General features: G+C 66.7%; 6 protein-coding genes across 6 annotated transcripts; 3 read left to right on the top strand and 3 right to left on the bottom strand.

Annotated features, from left to right (window-relative positions):
- Nucleotides 1–4,242: 4,242 nt before the first annotated feature.
- Nucleotides 4,243–5,064, top strand: CHLNCDRAFT_136637 (hypothetical protein; the record flags this gene model as incomplete). The annotated part of the gene is made up of 2 exons (XM_005845572.1): nt 4,243–4,279; nt 4,457–5,064. The coding sequence occupies 2 exons, from the start codon at nt 4,243–4,245 to the stop codon at nt 5,062–5,064; spliced, it is 645 nt and encodes a 214-aa protein (XP_005845634.1).
- A 587-nt stretch (nt 5,065–5,651) lies between these two features.
- Nucleotides 5,652–7,589, bottom strand: CHLNCDRAFT_53692 (hypothetical protein; the record flags this gene model as incomplete). The annotated part of the gene is made up of 7 exons (XM_005845463.1): nt 5,652–5,711; nt 5,914–6,018; nt 6,194–6,329; nt 6,568–6,668; nt 6,918–7,040; nt 7,204–7,283; nt 7,490–7,589. The coding sequence occupies 7 exons, from the start codon at nt 7,587–7,589 to the stop codon at nt 5,652–5,654; spliced, it is 705 nt and encodes a 234-aa protein (XP_005845525.1).
- An 889-nt stretch (nt 7,590–8,478) lies between these two features.
- CHLNCDRAFT_53691 (hypothetical protein) lies at nt 8,479–11,140 on the top strand (the record flags this gene model as incomplete). Its single annotated transcript, XM_005845571.1, has 9 exons — nt 8,479–8,505; nt 8,677–8,808; nt 9,133–9,243; nt 9,405–9,482; nt 9,637–9,752; nt 9,939–9,991; nt 10,122–10,268; nt 10,658–10,761; nt 10,982–11,140. 9 exons carry the CDS (start codon nt 8,479–8,481, stop codon nt 11,138–11,140), a joined length of 927 nt encoding a protein of 308 aa, XP_005845633.1.
- Nucleotides 11,141–11,866: 726 nt separating this feature from the next.
- On the bottom strand, nt 11,867–15,311 carry CHLNCDRAFT_136634 (hypothetical protein; the record flags this gene model as incomplete). Its single annotated transcript, XM_005845462.1, has 13 exons — nt 11,867–12,050; nt 12,219–12,282; nt 12,453–12,565; nt 12,797–12,855; nt 13,040–13,192; nt 13,327–13,409; nt 13,598–13,638; nt 13,820–13,894; nt 14,020–14,100; nt 14,286–14,464; nt 14,704–14,778; nt 14,888–15,034; nt 15,210–15,311. The coding sequence occupies 13 exons, from the start codon at nt 15,309–15,311 to the stop codon at nt 11,867–11,869; spliced, it is 1,356 nt and encodes a 451-aa protein (XP_005845524.1).
- Nucleotides 15,312–18,068: 2,757 nt separating this feature from the next.
- CHLNCDRAFT_136632 (hypothetical protein) lies at nt 18,069–20,078 on the top strand (the record flags this gene model as incomplete). The annotated part of the gene is made up of 8 exons (XM_005845570.1): nt 18,069–18,156; nt 18,259–18,378; nt 18,475–18,545; nt 18,723–18,857; nt 19,061–19,165; nt 19,301–19,500; nt 19,731–19,818; nt 19,977–20,078. 8 exons carry the CDS (start codon nt 18,069–18,071, stop codon nt 20,076–20,078), a joined length of 909 nt encoding a protein of 302 aa, XP_005845632.1.
- Nucleotides 20,079–20,401: 323 nt separating this feature from the next.
- CHLNCDRAFT_9699 (hypothetical protein) lies at nt 20,402–21,925 on the bottom strand (the record flags this gene model as incomplete). Its single annotated transcript, XM_005845461.1, has 6 exons — nt 20,402–20,533; nt 20,727–20,816; nt 20,953–21,071; nt 21,333–21,441; nt 21,630–21,718; nt 21,871–21,925. Coding segments are annotated over 6 exons (594 nt in total), but the record flags the coding sequence as incomplete, so codon positions are not given.
- Between the last annotated feature and the right edge of the window lie 223 nt (nt 21,926–22,148).

The raw sequence follows: 22,148 nt of genomic DNA, 5'->3' as shown, positions 1-22,148 counted from the left end.
AGGCGGGGCCGTGGCAGGCTGGGTGGGGGCAGGGGCGGGCCGGGTGGGGGCGGGGGCCAGGTGGGTGGCGGTGGTGGGCCGAGCGGGGGCGGCATGGGGGTGGGTGGCGGTGGCAGGCCGGGCGGGAGCGGGGGCCATGGGGGATAGGCGGGGAGTGGCGGGCATGGCGAGTGGGGTGGCAGGGGCGATGCCTCCGTGGCGGTCTGCGGCCCAGCTGGGGGCATGGGGGGCGGGTCAGACGTGGGGAGGGGGGAGGGGCTGGTCCCCGGCTGCGGCGCGGGGGTGCCCGGCTGTGCTGGTGCAGTTGCTGGCTGGGCCTGGCGCCGCGGCGCCGCTGCTGCTGACACATTGTTCCAATCGGCCACGCTGAGCGCCGTGCCCGTCAGGTGCTGTGCCCTGCGGCGCCAAACCGCATCCCGCAGGTCTGCTGGCCACAGGGCAAGGACGTGCCACCTGTCTGCGCCCCGCCACACATCCACCAGCCGAACTTGGGTGCAGAGCGGCGCCGCCAAGCAGGCGGGCGCCGCCCCGCCGGTGCCGCCCAGGATCTCCACGATCAGCTGCTGCAGCGCCTCTTCTGCCTTCTGGGGGGCGTCGCTGTTAAGATCCAGGCCGCTGACGATGACTTTGCGCTCCTCCAGTCTCGGTTTGAAGTCCGGTCGCCAGCTGCTCCACGCGTGGCGCTGGCTCCCTCTCTGATGCGTTGCCTGTGACCGATAGAGATGATTGTGTGCGAGGCGCACCCCGGCGGAGAGGGTGGCGGCATACATGTTTCCGGTTGCTGAGGGCCTGAGCGTTGAGCAATGAGCAATGAGCGTTGAGGCAGGAACAGAAGCCTCGCGCCTTGCCCGTAGCCGATTGTATCCCAGCTATTTAGGCTCCTGTGCTGCCTCTCTACCCTCTGTCTGACAAGGGACCGCTCCCGCTTCTCGACAGTAAGTGCCAGGCTCGCGTCGCGGACCACAGGGTGCCACCTGCCAGTCTATGTTGCAAGCTAGTTCTTGCTTTACCAGACTTTAGCCCACACAAGCGCAAGCAAGCCAGTTGCAGTCACTGCAACGGTTGCCGCCGTGCCGTCGGCGGTGGTGGCCCAAGAGACACAAGTTGCAGCCAGGTGCTGCTGCTGCCTCTCACATCGCTGTGCTGCACATGGTGCAGCAGCTGACGTACTGTCAGAGCAGGGGCAAAAGTTACGGTGAGGTCAAAAGGGGACACAAGCACAGAAGTCGGTGGTCTGCCACGCGCTGCTCGTGGGCGCTTGGGTTATTGGTTGCAGATGATGGCCAGAGCCAAATTAAGCGGTTTCGGCCGCTGCAGAGCCTGCAACCCTGCGGGAGACGGGGCAGACACTTCCCGCTTTCCAATTTTGTGTCCCGTGCTTTGCAGGGTGATAGCCCGCTCCCAAGCACCGCTGATTCATTCCTATCCCTGTACCCACCACCCAACACATCTCCCACGCCTCTTGCGACCGCCAGGGGCACCGCTGCCGCACCCAGAGGCCCAACCACACACCCATGGGCTTCCTCTCCGCCCGCCTCCGGCCCACGGGCTGCAGGCACTGCGTGTCATGCCACTCAATGACGAAATGCAGGTGAGCGGGGGGCGTGGGGTGAGGGCTGGGGAGTGCTTTGGGGCGCTGCCCCCACCGGTCATGACTGTCGGAACCAGCAGCCTCTGACCCACCGCCACCCCGCCCTCCTGCTGCAGTAGCACAGCTGGATCGATGGACATGTGGCCTGCGGGGCTGCAGTCCCCCACCGGTGAGTGGCAGTGGAGTGGGTTTCGCGCGGTCCTGCTTGGGTCTGTCGCCGCCGCTGCTGCCGCCACATGTGCCTGCTGCCGGGCCCGCCGCAACCATGCACCAGCCAGCTGGCCGCTGACCTCCACCACGCCTCCCTGCCCTTCCCGCTGCAGTCTACTACATGCTGCGTGAGTGCCAGCTCGACTTCAGCATCCAGTGCGCCAAGATGGAGGGCCCCGCCGCCTGGCGCCGCTCCTCGGTCGCCGGCAACGCGGCCAACGAGCTGCTGCAGCGCCGCGCCCTCCCGGCGCTCAGCGTCAAGCTGCCGCTCACCCCCGGCAGCGGCCTGCAGCCTGGTGACGCTGTCGTGTATGTGCGGGCGCTGCAGCCAGCGGGCGCATTTGCCAAGCCGCCCCGCCCAGCCAAGGCACCCGCAGCGGCGGCAGCATCCCTCGCGGCGCCCACCCTGGAGCGCCAGGACACGCCGCCGCAGCTGCGGGAGCAGCCCGCCAAGCGCAGCCGCGTGTGTGGCGAGGCAGCAGCACTCCCGCCAGTGCAGCTTGCCAGGGCAGCGTCGGCGCCAGCTGGCCACCTGATTGCGCCAGGCCGCTCCGCCACCCCCGTCGTCATCAGCATGCCGCCATCGGCCGCCAGCAGCCGCAGCCAGAGCGCCACCTCGACACCGCAGACGGCGCCCACTGCGGCTGACAGCCCGCTGGTGGCCCTGATGCGGAGGGTCAAGGGCATGCTGAGCCCAGCGCCGCAGCCGGCAGCCATCCGCACGTACTAAGCAACCCACCAGGATTGGGTCACGGCCGCCATACATGCACGCAGGCCGCCTATGCATACCCCCTCTTTGATTAGTTCTGGAACATCTGCACTCCCTCTGCTGTTTCTGCCGAGACAGATGTCCCGTCCTGAGCGCCTCTGAGTTTTCCTTCCGTTCCGTCTGGTACTGTTGTGCGGCGGTGCCAAGTGCTTCGCCAGCACCCGAAAGGCGCCGCCCTTCCCGTTCCTCCCCTCATCACTGCCTACCACTGCACTCCTTCTTGATCCCCTTCTTTGACCCTCCGCTTTGCGGCCTCAGCCACAACTTCCAGTTTTGTCGCACAACATACCTTCCCGCCATGGTGAGCAAACGGACGACTCCTCTCTCTCTCTCAGTTACTTCACAAATTTGTTTCAATTGCTTTCGGTCGCTGCAACAACGACAATGGTTGTGACGATACAGTAGTATGAACATCAGAGTCAGGCTGGGCGGCAAGTGTGTGCGTGAGGGCGGGGAGTGGCGGCAATTGCAGCCTGGCTGACCCGGCAGTGGCGGCAGCGTCAGCCTGGCTGGACCATTTGAGTCTTGCATGGGCAGCCCCCAGCCTTTGTGCCCGCGGTATTGGACTTCCAGGCGAAGGAAATGGACCCTTCTCTCAGCCAGAATTGTGAGGTGAGGCAAAGGGACGAACACGCTGCAGGCGGCTGCACCGCCTGCAAGCCCGGCTGCTGCCTGTAACGAACCCTCAGCACCAATTGAAGCGATCAGGGCGGCATGAGAAGGGCCCCACCCGTCCATCTCGTGACCCTCAGCGCTGCCCCTGATCACCTTCTCAGTGCCTTCCTCAAATGCATGGGCGCGCCCTCTCATGACTGAAAGACCTCTTCCTCCCACCACACTTCAATCCACCCATCACTCCACAGTTCCTTCAGCACATTCAGCCTGTCCTTGCGGCATCCAACCGCAGTGTTTCTGGCCCTCGTGGCAGCTTTGGCGATGGGCGGGCGATGAGGACTGCTGTCGCGTCCAAATTTCGCCAATCAGCTGGCGATGGCACATTTAGGATTGGCGAAATGCGGGGGAGCCACCCTTGCGCCTGGCACAGCGCAGCGGCCACATGCGGCGCCGCTGTTGCTTTGTCGGCACTTGCCTCCCTTTTGGGGGACTGGGGGCGAAGCCCCCAGCAAGCTGGCGCTTGTTTAACACTATGGAATGAAGTTCCTGAGGAAAATTGGCCATTTCTCCTCAAAATATTGGCGATGTCAGTCATGGGGGCTGGCGACGCGCTGGCGATGTCGCCCCGCCGCCTGCCCTCATTTAGCCAGCTCTGGCTGGCGATGGCCTTCGGCCAATCGCCAGCCAGAGCCGTTTTTTGGCCCGATTTCGCCAGCATTTGGCGATTTCGCCAGCTTTCAGAAACACTGTCCAACCGGCTCCCCACTCCTCTGGCACGCCCACCCTCGCTCAGAGGATGGGCTTCCTGACCACCCCCCTGTACCGGGCGGGGTGCCACCACTGCCTATCGTGCCAAGCCCTGACACAGTGCAGGTGAGCGGTGCCTGCGCCAGGGTGCCTGGTGTCGGAGGCCGCGCTCTCACGACAGGTAGGCCTCCCGGTAAGGATGTGCCCCATGATGGGCATGATGGCCCCCCACCTGGAGGTGCTCTCCAAACTGCCCAACTCACACACCTGCCCTCCTTGATTCCTTTGCTGCAGAGACAGCACTTCCACCATGGAATTCTGGCCGGCCGGGCTGCACAGCCCCTCAGGTGGGTGGTTTGTGACTGCCCGCCGCCGCTGCTGCACCGCCCGCCGCCGCCAGCCGCCGCTCGCCACGCAACCTCTGCCCAGCACTCCACCTCGGCCCCTGCTCGCTCCCTGCCACGCCACACCACATCTTTCTTACCTCCACCTCCTCCCTGCCGCTCCCTTCCCTCCTGCTGCAGTCTACTACATGCTGCGTGAGCGGCAGCTGGCCTACAACATCAACGCGGCGGTGTCTCAAGGCCCCGCCTCCTGGAGGCGCCAGTCTGTGGCTAAGGGCCGCGCCTGCGAGCTGCTGCAGCGCCGCGGCCTGCCGCCGCTCAGCGTCAGGGTGCCGCAGACGCTGTGCAACATCCGGCCCGGCGAGACCGCCGTGTATGTGCGGGCGGTGCAGCGGGCGGCGTGGCAGCAGGCCCCCAAGCCCGCCGTGCCAGCAGCACCACGCATGGCAGCAGCAGCAGCAGCTGCTGACACAGCAGCGCTTGCGCAGGCGCCCCTGCACTGCCAGGACACACCGCTGCAGCTGCTGGAGCAGCCCGCCAAGCGCAGCCGGCTGTCAACTGATGAGCACACGCCTCGGCCAGGCCACCTCATTGCCCGGAGCTCAGCTGGCATGGCCGGCTCAGCTCGCCTCGTTGCTGCCGTGCCGCGCTCCGCTGCCAGCAGCCGCAGCCAGAGCACAGCCGGCTCGCCGTGCATGGCGGGCAGCCCGCTGGGAGCGCTGTTCCGCAGGATGCGGGGCATGATGAGCAGCCCGACGCCGCAGCCTGCGGCAGTCTCTGCGTACTGATGGGAAGCAGCTATGCCCTGCTGGGCATGCCAGCGACCCGCTCACCGACAGATTCTGACCTGGCTCTTGCCTCCCATTTTGTTGCACTGCCCTCTGCTGCTCTCCGAGCTTCCCCTGCTGTGCCTCCACGCTCCAATTGTGTGAGCGCCTGTGACTGTAGCTGCCGCTATCACCTCCTCGTTTCTTCCTGCCATTTCCCCTCGCAATCCCCACTCCTTTAGCTCCACCACCTTCGTTAGCTCCGCAATCCTTTCTTGCCTGTCTGTAACCTCAAAACGCATCCTTCATGTGCCCCAATTTTGCCTCCTTCATTTGGCACCTGCACTTCACTGTCTCTGTCTCGCAACCAATTTTCTTATAAGTTCTTGCTGGCTGAAATTTTCCAATGGCTGCAACATGCCCATCTGTAAACGTCAATCCACCACAATCCCGCTGACTGAGAGAGAGGTCGGCTCTAATGTTACATGGCAGTGATGCGGCCCACACCACGCAGCACAAGCAGTGCAGCATCGGTGGCATGGCAGGAGGGGTGTTGCCCGCGTGAGCTGGGCTGGCGCCCGCCACCGTGCTCGGCTCCAGCCTCCCTCTCATGTCAAGTCCTCCTCCTCCACCTCGTCCCTGCTCGTAATCTTGCGCTTCACACGCACCTGCAGCATGGCAGGGGGGGGCGCATCGGATCGAGCCAAGGGCAGCAGCGCAAGCTGCCCAGCGCGGCTGCCTCACCACACAGCCGATACTGCACTTGCCATGCCCAGCCACCACCACTATCCGTGCATTGCCCTTGGTGCGCGGACAGGACAGAATCATCCAAACTCTCCAACAGACACCACACTACCATGCCCAACACACCAGCAGCGTGGTCTTCCAGGCATCCAGCCGCGTCAAGGAATCGTAGTCTGCTACCGCGGTGGTGAAGGCCTCCACATCACCCTCGTCCAGAGCATCAGCCAGCGCCTGCGCCACAAACCGGGCGGCAGCAGCGGCGGCGGCAGCGGCGGAGAGGTTGGGGATACGGCAGCAGGTGCGAGGATACGGCAGCAGTCGCAGGGCGAAGCCGCCGCGAGCTGGGACCACTGGCGACCCCCCATGCTGCTTCAGCCGCCCAGCGTGCCCACAACCACGCACGCACCGCCAGGAACGTGTGCTCCCTGCTGTTGTCAAAGTTTATGTCTGTGTCGCAGTAGCGCTCCAGCGCGCCTCGCACGGTGGCCACATCCGCGGAACACAGCAGGCAGATGCCAGCGTTGAGAAGGTGGCCCTTGGCGCTGCGAGGAGCGGAGCAGGGAGACAGGGGTTGGGGCAGGGCTGCTGAGCTGGGAGCACTCTTCTGGAAGCGGGCCGTGCAGGCGAGACAGATGTGGGGCACAGGCGGCAGGCCGAAACGCTTGCCGTGGCCCGCTTCCCTGCCATCCACACCGCCGCGCCGCCGCAGGCTGTCCTTGCCGTGCTTCCGCTGATCATACGTCACGTTGGTCTCCATTGTACGGTGCCCGTACCGCCCACCTGTACTTCAGCAGGTTGTTCTCCACGCAGGCCCGCGCCACATCTTCGTAGATGGCCACCGCCTGCGGGTAGCGCTCCAGCTCCGCAGCATACTGCGCAATCTGCGGCAGGGCGGCCGCGGAAGTGCGGAAGCGAAAGGGGAGGTGGCAGGCGGGTGCAGCAGGAGGAGGCCGGCGGGCGTGCGGAGCACAGCGTGCGGCCGGGCACGGAGCGGGCCCACCCGCCTGCCAGGCATCGCCCGCTGGCGCGCGCCACCCAGGTACCGGGCACTAGCAGCAACAGACGCCAGCAGCACAAGCAGAAACAGAAACAGGAGCAGCAGCCGGCATCTTCTTTTTGACAAGCCGTACCTTGAGGTTGCACTTGTTGGCCTCAGCCATGCTGTTCTCTGTGTGGAACAGGTCGGCTGCCTGCTCGTAAAACATGATGCACTCCTCCTTGTTCCCCTCCTTCTCCAGCACCTCCGCTATCTCCTGCGGCAGGCGGCAGGCGGCAGGCGGCGGCGGGCACGGCCGAGTCGGCAGGCGCGGCGAGCTGGAGCGGGTGTTGCTGGCGCTGCTCCTGCTGTTGAGCATGCAGCCCGTGCCGTGCCGGCAGAGGCTCGGCGCGCTGCGCGGCAGGCGGCGCGGCGCGCACCCTCAGCTGCCGCGCCGCCATGCCCAGGCGGCCCATGTCGGTGTAGAGCGACACAGCCTGCTGCAAGCACGACACCGCGCCTGCGGCAGGCGGGGCAGCAGAGGCATGCAGAAGCGCCATTCGGTGCTGGCTGCTGCAAGCGTGGTGAACCCTTCAGCCACGCTCCCCACGCTGCGCCCCAGCCAGCAACCTGGGCATGCACGTCCAGCGGCCAGGCTGCCCACGGGGGTGTGGCAACCGCCGCAGCGCTGGGAGGCGCCCAGCTCCAGCTGGCGCAGGCACTCACGGCGCTGGTCAGACTTGAGGAAGGCCTTGGCTGCCTCCACCCAGCTTGTCGCCGCATCGTGCCTGCTCTCAAGCTTGATGTGCACCTCTGCCAGCTTCATGAATGTCTCCCCAGCCTCGTTCCCTGCAGGCAAAGCGGTTGGCACACGGCGCCGAGGTCCTAGCAACGTCGGCGGCAGTCCTGGTGTGCAGGAGGCGAGCGCCAGTGCCAACAGAAGTGCCGGCGGCTTGCGCAAGCACGCAGTCAAGGCACTGCGCAACGGTATCCGGCTGCACAAAGGGCAGGAGGCAGGGAAGCACGGAGGCCGCTGCAGCCGCCAGCGTCGCGCCCACCCGCCGCCCGCCCGCCGCTGCCACCCACATGCTTTGGCCAGCTTGTACTGGTTGGCGGCCTTCTCATACATCTCTGCGGCCTCCTCATACTTGTTTCCGCCAAACAGGCTGAAACTCTTGAGCCGCTTGTCGGCCTTGGCCGCCCAGTCCGCCGCTTTGGCGGCGTAGTCCATGGTGAGTCCTGGGGCGATCAAATCACTCGACCCCGCCCCTGTCAGCCCGGCACGGGCGCTCTGCGGCACGGCCCCGCCCCCAAACAGCGACTGTAAGCACCCAGGTGGCTTGAAGGTGGCTTGACCGAGGAATGATCGCGGGGGGAACTGTTTTGCTCGGGTGCGAGCAAGGAGGAGCAGCGCTCTTCCTCTTTCACTTGGGAGCCAGGTCAGCGACACTCCTGCTGGTCTCTCTTGGCAGCGATCGGGCGCCAGGCCAAGCAACCTCTGCTGTGCTCAATTCGCCCGCTGTCAGGGCGCCAGACGCTTGACTGCCCTGCTGTTGGTCACTGGCAAGCAGGCCCCTGGCAGGCCAGTGCGGGTCCATGCCGCAGTAGATTGAAATTGCAGGAAGCCTCCAGCAGCCGCACCCGCGCCAGCATACAACCTCTCCCTGCGGCCCAGTAAACGCTGCCAGTAGGCCGACAGGGGCTTGCTGCGAGGCATGAATGACTTGCTAGGCACCGTGGTGGTGAGCTGGGCCGCCCCAGCAAGCGTGCACAGGCACCAGCAGGCGCCCCGCGTCCGCCGCTCAGCTTCTGCCGCCCCTGCGCCGCCTCTGCAAATCCCCTTCTGAGCTCTAGCCGGCGCAGCTGCTGGCGTGACAGCTAAGCACGTGCAAAACGGGCCTGGTGGTGTGCAGGGGGGCGCCAACGGCGCGGGGCGCGGCGACATTGAGGCGGGGATGCCGCCGCCCGCGGCAGCGCCCGCCGCCACCGCTGACTCGGGCGACAAGCACATGGACGACTTCTTCAAGGAGGTGGCGGCCATCAAGGTGCGGCGCTGTACGGGGCTGTGCTGCGGTGCTGCAGCTGCTGCTGGTGCTGCTGGTGGTGGTGGTGCTGCTGCTGCTGAGGCCCTGTGACCCTGTCCCGGCCCGCTCCCTGCAACACGCGGCGCCAGCCTGCCGTGCCGCTCAGGCTGCGTGTGGATCCGCTGGCTGCTGCCTCACGTGCTTTCAACTGCTTTGTAGCTGCTGCTGCCGCTGCCTACTGCCATCGATTGCTGCTGCTGCTGCTGCCGCTTCGCCCTGCTGCTGCCGACCGCCACCAACTGCCGCACGCCGCCGGACCCTTCCCGTGGGCTGCCTGCCGCGCAGGGCATGATGGCCGACATCCGGCGCAACCAGGGTCGGCTGCAGGAAGCGCACGAGCGCAGCAAGATGGTGACTCGCAGCGAGGAGATGAAGAAGCTGCGGGAGCAGATGCAGGTGGGCAGCCCCGGCCGCTTGTGCTGGGCCGCCCTGACCTGGCCTGCACCCCCACCCACGGCAAGGCCCGCATCCAGCCGGGTGTACTTCTGAGGCCGTCCCACCGCCCCCTGCCGGCAGCACCAGCAGCAGAAAAAACTATGCGCTGTGCTTCCCCGCAGGAGGACATCAACGCGGTCAGCAAGTCTGCAGATACCATCAAGAAGCGCCTGGCTGAGCTGGACCGAGGCAACGAGCAGGTGGGGGGCAGCCATGCGGCGCTGCCCTGCTCTGTGTTGGCTGGAAGCCGGCCACCACAGGCGGCAGGCGGGAGCCGCATGCCTGGATGGGCGCTGCTGTGCAGAGGTGCCGAGCAGTGCCCCTCCTCCTCCGCCGCCGCCGCTGCTCCCGCAGTCTCTCAAGCGCAAGGGGTGCGGCCCCGGCAGCAGCAGCGAGCGCACGCGCACCGCCATCACGGGAGCCCTCAAGAAAAAGCTGAAAGACCTGATGGGGGAGTTCCAAGACCTGCGGTGGGTGCCGTCCCCCCCGCTGGGCTGGGCTGGGCAAGCACCAACCGATGTGCTTGGGCTTGCCGCTTGCGCTGCTGCTGTGCCCCCCAAGCTGCTGCGGCGGCAGCTTGCGGCTGCATCATCCTGCCCCCGCTGCTGAGCAGCCGCCCGCCTGGCCCTGCTGCCTGCCCCTGCTGCCGCCCGCAGGTCACGCGTGCAGGCAGAGTACCGGGAAGTGGTGGAGCGGCGGATGTACACGGGTGCGGGGCTGCCTTTTGTTTTCCTTGACAAGCTGCTGCCGGTGCTGGCAGCTCCAGCTGCTGCCTCTCTCCAACCCAGACCCCGACCCTTCTCCACTGCGTGATTTCATTCACCTCTGCCGCGCCGCAGTCACGGGGCAGCATGCCGAGGAGGAGGAGATTGAGAAGATGATTGAGACGGGCGAGAGCGAGATGATCTTCCAGAAGGCCATCCTGGAGCAGGGGCGGGGGTACGTGATGGACACGCTGGCAGAGATACGGGAGCGGCGCGACGCGGGTGAGGCGGGGCGTTGGGCGTAAGGGAGGGCGGGCGTGAGAGAGGCTGGGCGTGAGGGAGGGTGGGTGTGGGGGAGGCGCTCAGGCACAGGAGCGGCGCGGCGCGGGCGAGGCCATGCAGGCTGGGAGGGCTGGGAGGCGGGGAGGCGCCCTGCAGAGCGTCGTGTGCTAGGGGGTGCGCCGCCTGCCTCCCCGCCTGCCTGCCACCCACGCCCCACGCCTGCTCCCCCGTCCTGCCTGCCCGCCTGCCCGCCCGAATGCCCGCCCGCCCACCTGCCCGCCTGCCCACCTGCTCGCCTGCCTGCCTGCCCACCTGCTCGCCTGCCTGCTCACCTGCCCGCCTGCCTGCCTGTCTGCCTGCCTGCACCGCCCCCGCCTGTGCCCGTGCAGTGATGGAGCTGGAGCGCAGCCTCATGGAGCTGCACCAGATCTTCCTGGACATGGCGGTGCTGGTGGAGGCGCAGGGGGAGATGCTGGACAACATCGAGGCACAGGTGGGGCCTGCCCCCCGCCTGGCGCAGCCCGCCTGGCGCAGCCCGTGCGCTGCATTGCAGCAGCAGTACGCTTGCCCTTGCCGCGCTGCATCCGCTGGCGAGACGTTTGCCGGTTTGGCCCGGTAGGGTGGACCTCCCTCTTGGTAGGTGGGCCTCTCCGCGAACATTCTCTTTCTTCCTTTCGCCCACCTGTTCTTTCTTTCTACCCTCGGCCATCCAGGTGGCCAAGAGCGTGGAGTATGTGCAGGCGGGCACCACGCACCTGGTGGCCGCCAAGCGGCTGCAGAAGAACACGCGCAAGTGGATGTGCGTCGCGCTCATACTGCTGCTCATCATCGCGGCGGCCATCGCCATCCCCATTGCCATCAAGCTGGCCTGAGGAGCCTGCCTGAGGGGCTGTCCTGGCCTGGGGAGCGCCAGCGGGCCCCCGAGGCGGCGGGGGCGAGGGGTTGGCAATCACGAACAGCCCCGAGGCGGTGGGGCTGTGCAGGCAATGACGGGCAGCCACGGAGCAGCCAGCCCAGCTGAATGGCCTGCACTGCTACTAGCCATTAGTTTAGGCTCTTCTCTCCCTGTGCCAGGCATGCAAAAGGGACCGCACTATTCTTGACAGCACTGCTGACCGTGCATGCTGCTGGGCCCTGGGCCTGCCGCCGTGCTGCACACACTTTGACTCACATTCTACTCCCGCTTGCTTGCCTCCTTTGTCCAACCAGCTGAACCTGCTCAACACAGCTACACTGCTGCACATGTGTTAAAGCCTGGTGTGTGTAAGACAGACAAAGCATTGCTGTTTGGGGATACTGTCCAATAGGAAGGGAAGCCTGCAGTGGAGCCTGTTCGTTTCCCTCTGTGCTTTGTTGTGGCAATGCAGGATGAGGCACCCTCAGCATCAATGCCAGCCTCCACCTCACCACCCTCCATCCATCCATTAGGCAGGCAGGGAGCTGTTTACAGCGCTGCAAAGTAGCAAACACGCCAGAGGCGCCACACTGGACGGGCGGCTACTTGGCCTGCAGGGCGGCGCTGAAACCCTCTCCAAGGTGAGGGTCAGGGGGAATCCTCTGCCGCGGCGGACGCCACTTCTGAGCCCCTTTGGAAGAGCCTACGCCCCGGCTGCCGCCGCCACCGTCCCAGCCGCTGCTGCCGCCTCCTCCTGCTCCGCCTCGGCCACCGCCCGCCCAACCAGGTCCCGGGCCGCGGGGGCCCGCCGCGGCTGGCTGCCGTCCTCGGCGTGGCTGCCGGCATGGATGCTCCTCAGCTCCCGCACATTTGCCTCAATGATGTCGCTGCAGCACACAGCACACAGCACAACAGCGGTGCAGCACGAGTTGCACGGATGGCAACGCCTTGCGCCGAACCGCGGAGAAGCCCGCCAGGCATATGCCCATCCAGGCGCTCCTCGTGTGGCGAAAATCTCAGGTGCATTGCATGCAGGAAGCTGGGGAGTTGCGCACCAGATGACCTCCAGGGGCAGGATGCTGAAGGGCTCCTCAATAGACACACCAATCTCCTCGATGCCTACAAGACGCACACACACACAGCGTGGCCAGAAGAGGCGAGGAACAGGGGTCAGCTGGCAGTGTTGTGCTGCCCAGCAGAGCCCCGGGTGGGCCGCGGCGGCTACTCATACACAGCTGTGAGCCAGCACACTCCCCCGCCAGCAGCAGCTGCTGCATGGGGCGCCTCACCCAGCAGCAGGAAGGCGATGATGCCGCACAGCGGCACCGAGGCCCAGCCGCAGTTGTCCCACAGAGAGAAGGGCAGCAGGGTGAGCCAGATCATCATGAAGCGGGAGGTGTGGCTGCACGAGAGGCAGGTACAGATGGAGACTTGTGTTTGGATGGTGGCAGTGACACCAAGGGACCAGCCTAACAGCCCGGCACGGGGCGAGGGGAAGGGAGCTAGCAGTCCTGCTCAGAGCGCCCATCGAGGTCCGGCCTCGGAGATCCGGCCGCCGCTATTCCCCATCCGCCGGAGCGGGCACCCAGCTGAGCAGCCACCACCACCCAACCGCCAGCCCACGTGGCCGCACCGTGTGTAGCTCAGCGGGATGGGGGCCCGCAGGATGCGCTCGCAGGCGCCAAGGATGTCCTGTAGGGGCAGTCGAGAGGACGGCCCAGGCATCTCGGGGCACAGCATCAGCAGAGGATCAGCAGAGGCAGGGGCAGAGAGTTGTGGCACGCAACTCCCTGCTTTGCCGCCTGCTGCTGGGTGCCACGCCTCAGCTGCAGGCCCGTGACTGGCACAGGCGGAAGCTGCCGGAAGCTGCCCGTACCTCCATGGCCGTCAGGTTCTCGTCCATGCGGTACCGCGTCCCCTCCCACCCCGCCGCAGCCAACGCAGGGGCGCCCGACGCCACCACGGCGCCGCGCGCAACCGGGAGCGGGAGGGCAGACAGGTGAGCGCTGTGCACGATCTCAGACATCACCTGCAGCCCTCGGAGGGTGCGGGGCGGGTGCAGCGGGTTGCAGTGCAGCGGCTTGGTGGGTCAAGGGGCAGGGACGGCATTCAACCAGCCCCATGCCGCTGCTGGATGCGCCAGGCACCCCCAGCCAGGCCCACCTGCAGGCAGTAGTTGGGGCGGTGCTTGGCTAGCACAACAGCCTCCACCTCATGCGCCGGCAGCACCTTGCGAAGCTCTGCCTCTGCACGAGCGCACAGCGGCACGACAGAGCGGCAAAGAAGTCGCCCGCGCTGCTGCTGCCAGAGGCACGTGTGGCAACAGTGTTTATTGGGGAGCCCACCCCGGCAGGCCAACGGCAGATCAGCACAGCACAGCGCAGCATCGGGGGAGGTGGTGGGCCCACCCATCCCGCTGGGGCGCCTGCCTCACCCAGGTCTGAATCCTCCCGCACGTGGCACATCAGGGCGCGGCTACATTCACGGGGTCAGCAGCAGCAGCAGCGCCAGCTCAGCAGCCAGAGGAGGCGCCTTGCGGCCAACGCCCCGCACGCCGCCGCCACTCATCCCACTGGCAGGCACGAGGCCCCGGCAGCAGGTGCGCTGCATGTGCCCGTACCATGCATGTGCGCAGCCGTACCATGCGGTACCATACCTGTAAGCGGCGGTCCAGCGGCACAGCATGTCCAGCAGGGGTCGGTCCGCGGCAGGGAAGCACGTCAGTGCCTGCCTGCGCGGCGGAGGCGGGCGGCGGCTGCACGTGAGCGCTCGGCGCCGGTGCACCTGCGATCCGATCAGAGGAGTCGAAGTGTGCTGCTGGGACATCGCGTCATGACCAATGCCAGACAGCCCTACCTAGTGATGTCGCGGCTCCTGTTCACCAGCATGCCCCAGGCCTTGCGGGCATCCAGCCAGCGCGCATAGCTGGCATTGGTCCTGCAGCCAGGACAAGCAGGCAGGCAGCCAGCGCGCCCAGAGCAAGCAGGTCAGGACATGCATCCCAAAGCACAGCAGGCACTCCCCGCTGCCCCGGGCAGCCTGTGTGTGTGAAGAAAGGTTGCCAGCACAGCTGCCTCCTCTGCCAGCCAGGGCGGCAGCGGCCCCGCAAGCCTCGCCTGAACACCAGCAGCAGGGAGAGGGCGAAGGAGGTGAGGCCGAAGGGCCCGTTGTTGCTCATGTGCAGCTCCGGCAGCACGTCTGGCGCCAGCCCCGTCTCCACCAGCGTGTTCCAGACCGCCACCGAGGCGCTGACGGCCAGTATGTACAGCAGCGGGGAGGCCAGTCCGCGGAAGATGCGAGACTGCAGGGCAGGGTGGGCAGCGCGGGGCAAGTCAGGGCAAGGTCTGCTGCAGCAGGAGGGCAGGGACCCCAGGAGAGCCCACCAAACCAGCACGGCGTGCGGCAAGGAGGAGCGAGCCAGTTTTGGGCGGGGGAGCATGCAGCATGTGCTGCAGGAGGAGGAATGGCCCGGGAGCGGGCCAGGCCCAATTGGGCAGCGCAGCGTGTGCTCCTGCACTCGGGCAGTCAGGGTCGGCGCACCCCGAGCAGGCCCTTGGCGTGCCGCATGTATCGTTTCGTGCTGCGGTGCTGCCGCCAGTTTTCGAAGTCGTACACCTGTGGTGCAAGGAAGAGGAGGGGACAAGTAACATGAGGGACAGCGGCACTGTCAGCGCCGTGCAGGGATGCTACCTCGACGCCAGGCGGGCGTCCGGCTCGTGCCCACCGTGCGTCGGTACTTGCGGCTGCCCTCCTTGATCGGGTCCACCTCCCGGCTGCCTGCCGCCGCGCTGCTGCTGGTCGCCCGGTCGCCCGCCGTCTGGGCGACGGCATCCACCACCGCCTGCTCAGCCACCTGCTCCAGGTCGGTGCTCTGCAGGGCGCAGGCAGATCGGCGGTGGGAGGTGGGCCGGAGGTGGGCCACCGCCCAGTGGGGAGATGCCAGCGGCTGCTGCACGGCTGGCTGGCAGCATCCGTGGTCGGGGCTTCAAGCGAGGTACACCTTAACATCCCCAGCCTCCCTCCCTGCTCCCTCCGCGGGCACCCACCCCAACAGCAAAGCTGCCGTCGCCCCGGGGCGACGCCGCGGTCTGCACCAGGCGGGCGTGGCCGCCGCTGCGGCTGGCAGAAGGGGCGTCGCTGGCTGTCATCTGCCGAGGCTTTGCCGACAGAGCCGTCCAATGCCACTCGCCGAGCCTGCTGGCAGCCCTGCTGCAGCCGCCGTGCTCGCGGTGCACAGCCTGGCGCCGAGGGAGCCGGCACCCACACGGCGGCGGGAGTGGCAAGGTGGCCGGGCAGGCGCAGCCGCGTCGTGGGGCTACATTCGCGCCTGTCAGGCCCACGGCAGCACGTATGCAGCTCATGGAGCTCTGCTGGAGCGTAGAGTGATGACAGCCGCCAAGGCCTGAGCAATGCCTGGGCGGAATGGTTCTCGCAACCAGCAAGGCGACTTCTTGGGCCTGTCTCAGGTGTGTGGCGGCGGGGGGGAAAAGGGTTGGCAAAAAAACGACTGCAAACTCAAGGAGCTCGCATAAGCAGAGGGCAATGCTGAGTTCTGGGCCTGCAAACGCTTCTGAGATCAAGAATGTGCAGTCAAGGCACCCATGCAGGATGCTCAACCATGCACAATTTGCAATTTGGCGGCGGCCCGCCCAGGCGGGGCTGCGACAGCAGGCTGACGCATGCTTGCGCCTGACTGCAGAGACCCTCTTCTCCCTCCCCATATAAATCGTGTCACTGCGCCTCTTGATGTGCACCGTTTATTCAGTTTCTTCACGTGCATAGTTGTGCTCCAGCGCGCATGGAGCTGGCGGCAGCGGCCGAGGCGCAGCGCAGCTCAGCATGATGGGTTAGGCGGACACATCCTCATTTGTTTGGCCTCGGACCTGTGCCTGGGGCTTTCCACTCCGCAATTCTCTCAATTGCGATACAGCCTGCCCTGCCACCCCAAGGAATAAACCCAGCGCATAGACGCTCTTGCTGTTGAACGCCCCTGCGACCACCGTCAGTGCCCAGGCAAGCAAGGGAGCGGGCCCGAGCCAGCAACTAGCTCTGCCTTCGGTCGGCGCGCCCCCAACCCTCGCCGTCGCCGCTGCTGGGCCATAGAGTGGCCATAAGCAGCATACCAAAACCCGACAGCAGCATCCAAGCATCCACAGCTGCTCCCACGTGGTATCACTGCCCTCTTGATGTGCCGCTGCATCCCAGCTTGCAGCATGCCGCTCCCGGGAGACCCCAGCCTCCACTTCCGCCGCCGCTTCAACCTCGCCGGCGCCGCCGCCCTGGGCAACGGCGCGTGGGTTGGCCTGGTGAGGCGCGCCGAGGCACCTGCCGTCGCAGCGCCTGGCGTGCCACCGCACACCACCCCTGGCTGTGATAGAAGCCTCCGTCTCCTGCCGCCCGCGCAGGCGACGATTTGGGTGTACTTTCTGCGCGTCACCATCACCGCCCCCGTCATGCACCTGTTCCTGGCCAGCGTGGCGGCCCTGTGCGCTGCCGACCTGTGGTGGAGCCGGCGCTGCCTGCACAGCTACAGCAGCTGGCGGGAGGTGCCCGCAGGGCTGATGCGGGTGACTGAGGCGGTGCTGGGGTCGGCCTGCCTGTGGTCCAAGGTGTGGCTGGACGAGCTGGACCCGCTGCGCGCCGGCGGCGGCCGGCTGCCGGCGCTGCGGCACGCCGCGGTGCTGCTGTGGGCCAGCGCCGCACCCACGCGCCTGCTCTACTGGTGCTTCACCATGCGTCTGTGGTGAGCGAAGTGTTGATTGCCAGCTAGCAGCTCAAGGCTGCCTGCTAGCGTGTGCGGGTGGCTCCAGCTGCTTGATGGCGATCACCAGAGGCATGGCGGTGCCTGTGCCCGCCTCCCTGACGCCCTGGGGCGCCTCCCGCCCTTGCCCCCGCAGCTGGGCGGTGCCCCTGCACATCTTCATGACGGCCGCCCTGACGCGCCGCAACCGCGAGGTCTGCACCAGCGCCTGGCTGGCCACCCCGGCGGCAGAGGGGCTCACGCACGGCGCCTTCGACCTGCTCAACGCTCTGCGGTACAGCGTGCTGGTGCCCGCCAGCCGCCCCTCGCTGGCGCCACGGGACGAGTGCGCCGTGGTGCTCAGCTACCTCCACATATGCCTGGGCCTGGTGCTGCCGGCGCTGGTCCAGGCCGCCGCCGAGGCGCGGCTGTTCCGTGAGCACCAGCACCAGCGGCAGCGGCTGGGCCTGGCGCTCGAGAAGGGCTGGCAGCTGCGCCTGTACTCGGCCATCGACGGCCTGCGGGAGGCGGTGGACGGCCCGGCCGCGGTCCTCGCCCTGTGGGTGCTGCTCGGCATTCTGTTTGATGTGTCGGTGGTTGCCAGCGTCGTTGAGGCGCTAGCAAAGGACGGGTGATGCGCCGGAGCGGCATCCTTGCTGCAATGTTGATGAACAGCATGTGCATTTCTCCTGCATCTGTGCCTACCTGTTGATTCTTATCGATTTTCATTGAATTGATGCAAAGACACGTTTGTGCTGCAAACACACTTGCCTCCCAGGCAGACCCAGGCAAAGGCGCATGCGGCGGCTGCCACGGCCCTCCCGACATTCAATTCAACAGCTTCCCAGGCACACCATCAACACAAGCTTGCCCCTCTGCTGCTGCGTCTCTCTTCATCTCCATCCTCCCTGTTGAGAGGGGGAGCGGCGCCCGCCACGTCACCACCCCCAGGCGGAATTGGTTGACATCATCCGTATACACTGGCTTCTTGATGGCATCCCCTGGTCTTTGCACGAGACTGCCGCAGCGCACTGCCCCTTGGTTTGCCGCACGGTTTGCCATCGCTACGACCCGACTTGAGCCGCAGCGCACACCCCCTACGACCCAGCCCCAGCGCCGCTCGTTGGCCGTTGCATCGAGCGCTAGCCAGCTCCCCACGGTAGCGATGGATGCGCAGGCCAAGACTCGCGCCAGGGCGGCAGTTCTGGGCGCCTTTGTGGCGGACGCCGCCACCACACCACTCCACTGGATCTGTGAGGCTGGCCGCGCTTAATTGCACAGCTGCCACTGCCTGTCACATGCTAGCCATGCAACGTAGCGCCGCTTGTCCACGCTTGCTTTCCCTTCTCCTGCAGACGACCTGGAGAAGGTAAAGGCTCTGCTTGAGAGCAAGAGTAAGCTAGCGCAGCCCGAGTTCTATCCAGAGCCGTCCTGCCCCTTCTACACCTACCCAGTGGGAGCGCTGTCGCCCTATGGTGCGTGCTGCCTCCCCTGCCCGTCTCATTGTTGGCCGCCGCGTGTCGTGTGAGGTCGAGTCACGAGCGAGCCCCGCAAGTGTGCTGCTGCTGCAGGGGACGAGGCATACGCGGTGCTGCAGTACGGCGCCGCCCACGCCGACTTCGACGGCCCCGGCCTGGCGCAGGTTGAGGCCGCGGCTGTGGCCCTTGCTGGTCGCACACCTCCTTTACTGCGTGCCCATGGCTCCCTGCCTGCCCCACGTCCCAGCTCCCGACTCTGCCCACTGGTCCCTCCCATATGATCCCTTACCCCACACGGCTCCTGCGTGCGCCGCCTCCCCCTGCTCCCGTCCCGGCCGCAGCACCTGGTTTCTTTCTTCAAGTCCTACACCGGCCGCCTCAACGGCACCGCCAAGCACCTGGTGGAGAAGTGGGAGGCTGGCGAGCGCTTCCCCGCTGCGGCCGCCGACGACAGCCAGGCGCACGCCATTGTCAAGGTGAGCCGACATGCTCGTCTGTGCTGTGCTCTTTTGCTTTTTGTAGTCTGCAACTCTGCAAAAACATTGCAGCACAGCGAGCGCACATTCACGCCACCATCCGTGACCGGGTGGTTGGGAGAGGCCCCGACTGAGCCGCCAATGCTGCCTGTGCTGCGGTGCGGGTGCCGCTCATCGTGGCAAGGTACGGCGGTACGCCCCAGCTGGCAGCCCGTGTGGAGGAAGTGGTACGGTCTCAGCAGAACAACGACACGGCTGTGGCTGTGGGCCAGGCAGCCGCCGCCATCCTGGAGCGAGTGGTGGTGCAGGTGGGTCACTGTGGCCTGGCACTGCCTGCTGCTGTAATGGCAGAGGGAGGTGTTGCGGCAGCCAGGTGACGCTCGGCTGCGACCGGCTCTGTCCTAGCCGCACGTGCCCACCGCTGCGGCCGCGTGCCTGCGCAGGGCTGCGGCGTGAAGGAGGCGGTCAGCTGGGCGCTGCAGCCTGGCAGCGTGCCGGATGGTGTGCAGCAGCAGCTGTCGGCTCACCTCACCGACACACAGCCCAGCCTGAATGAGATGGTGTGGGAGGTGACCAAGGTGCCGCACTGCGGGCTGCCGGGCGCCTTCGTCAACGCCCTCTACTGCGCCGCCACCTCAGACGGGTGGGTGCCTGCTCTGCCTGCTGCCTGCCTGCCTGCCTGCAATGCCTTTCGCTCCGGCGCGTGCTGTGCTCCGTCCTCTCACCTGTGGCCTGCCCACGACCTTCCACCCCACCGGCCCTTGTGCCATGATGTCCCTGGCCTGGGCGTCTTGCGCCCAGGAATCGCTCTGGCCACCGCCACCAAGCATCAGCATCCTTGCACATGTGCCTTCATGCTGCCATGCCGTGCAGGTATGTGGACGGCGTGCGGCGCAACCTGGCGGCAGCCGGCGACAACTGCTCCCGCACGCTGTATGGCAGCGCGCTGTGGGCGGCCGCGGTGAGCCACCTAGCCCTGCCCTGCCCTGCCCTGCCCTGTCTGCCCTGCCGCCTGCGCAGCACGCCCACGCCGCCTGTGTGCCTGGCGTGGGACTGGTTGGGACAGGCACCGGAAGCCAGCTGCAGCCCTGACCCGCCTGGGCGCTGGTGGTGGTGCAGGAAGGCGAGGGCGCCATTCCAGAGGCTTGGAAGGAGCAGGTGCCGCTCTATGCGGAGCTGGAGAGGCTGACGGATGAGCTCCTGAGCCACCGGGAGGCCTGAGGGAGTGCATTCCCAAACCCATGCTGCACTGCTGCACTTGTAATAATCAACAAAATCGCATGCTGGAGGTGTGGATGACTTCCGGGAGGCCAAGATCTGCCACCCTCCACGCTGCGTTGCCATGCTACCATGAAATGCAAGACCCTCACGTTCACACGCCTCTTGGCATCCACAAAAGTAGGAATGGCAGTACAAAGGGATACAGGTCCAGCACCAGGGGCAAAATGGCTGGAAGGCGAAGAGAGACAGCGGCTGCAGGCACATCAGGGCGGCTTGCCCTGTGCTGCCGGCTGCACGCCGAACGCTGGGCCCATGGCGACAGGCAGCGCGGGCCTGATGCCCGGCGCAGGCCGAGGGATTTGGAGCGGCGGCTCCCCAATCCTGAAGCGCTTGATGAAGGTGGCAATGGCATCAGCAGTGCGCTCCGGCTCGTCCTCGTGCACAGCATGCCCCGCCTGCGTCCCAGCAATGTGGGTGGGGCAGAGCGTTGCGACCATCAGCTGCCGTCTCCCAAGGAGGGAGGCAAGCGAGTGCAGCTTGTGGCTCCGGCAGCAGGTGCCACTCCTCCCCACATCGCTGTGCGCCCAGTCCAGTAGTGCAGCAGGCTCACCAAACCAATCCCAGGCCTGTCCAGCTGCACCGGCTCACCTGCGGCAGCAGCACCGGCTGGAACTTGCCCTGCATCTGCCCAATGGTCAGCGGCCGGTCCAGGCGGTCGGTCCCCACCAGAACCAGCACCTGCGGGGCGCATGCCGCCACACCAGCCAGGCCAAGCGTCAGCAAACGATTGGAGCGGCGGGCCATGCCCATCAAAGGAGGTAGCATGCGCCGCCCGAACCCTGGCACAGCACGAGTACGCAGCAGCAGCGCGCACCTTGGGAACGGGCAGCTTGAGGAACATGTCGCTCAGCCCAGCATACCAGCCCTCCCAGAAAGGCGCAGACCGCTCCAGCTGGGTGCGCCACACCCAGCCACCGCCTGCCGCCTCCTGCCCTTGCCCCTCTTGCCGCTGCTGCTGACCGGCAAGGCTCTGCTGGTTGGTGCCTTCCGTGCCTGCTGGTCGCTGTGCCCTGGGTGGTTGCTGCTGCGGCGGAGCACAGACCTCTGCCTCCCCCTCCTCCTCCTCTCCCTCCTCCTCTCCCTCCTTGGCCAAAGGCTCCAGCCCTGACGCCGTGAGCGGCGGCGCAGGCAGCGTGCCGCAGCTGCCGCCGCCGCCGCCGCGTCCTCCTGCTGCAGCGCCCGGCGGCTGCTGACGCAGCATTGAGGGCAGCGACACGTGCGCCGCCTCCTGCCGTTTGCACACGCCAGAGTCGAGCGCCCAGTCCACCGCATGCCGCAGCGAGGCAAACTGCTTGGGCCGCTTCTGCGGCAGCAGGGAGCACGGGCCGAGCGTGCAGCTCAAGCGCCAGCAGCGCTGGGGCAGGCGGTGCGAGGCGGGGTCGGAGCGCGGGCACCAAAAGGCACCAAGGTTCTGGGCAGGGACGCCAGCCTGGGCAGGGAAGCCGCCCAGGCGCCTCCCGGGGGGCGGGGGCCACCTGCCTGCCAGCCCACCTGAAGAACGGTTGACATGTAGGGCAGGGAGGCCATGGCCGTGCCCTCCACCACATCAATCACCACGATGCCTGCAAGGCTCGGGATGCCTGCAAGCATCCGGGAGAGGCAGAAAAAAGGTGGGAAAGGAACAAGCAAGAACAATAGAAACCTTGGGTGAGGGCTGCATGTCGAAGGCAGCTGCCCTCCTGCCCCGCAGTGCTGCTTCCCCGGTTGCTGGATGCCAGGCGCCCACGCGCACCTCCTAGCGCCGCGGCATGCACCGCTATGGCTCCGCCCATCGAATGCCCCACCAGCACCGTGGGCGGCGGCGAGCCCGCTCCCGCGCCTGCCGCTGCTGCCGCCCCGCCATGCCGTTGAGCGCGGTGCAGGCGGGGTCGCAGGCCGCAGCCTGCAGCAGCGCCAGCACCTCCTCTGGCGCCCACCCCGCGACCTTGCTGTGGTCGATGGAACCCACAACCACCGCTCCGGCTGCAGAGCATCCAGGGGATGGGGGAGAAGTGCAGGCGGTGCAGTGAG

This window comes from Chlorella variabilis (genome assembly GCF_000147415.1).
Source record: "Chlorella variabilis unplaced genomic scaffold CHLNCscaffold_17, whole genome shotgun sequence".
NCBI classification, from domain to species: Eukaryota; Viridiplantae; Chlorophyta; class Trebouxiophyceae; order Chlorellales; family Chlorellaceae; genus Chlorella; species Chlorella variabilis.
This window is presented reverse-complemented; position numbering and strand designations above follow the sequence as displayed.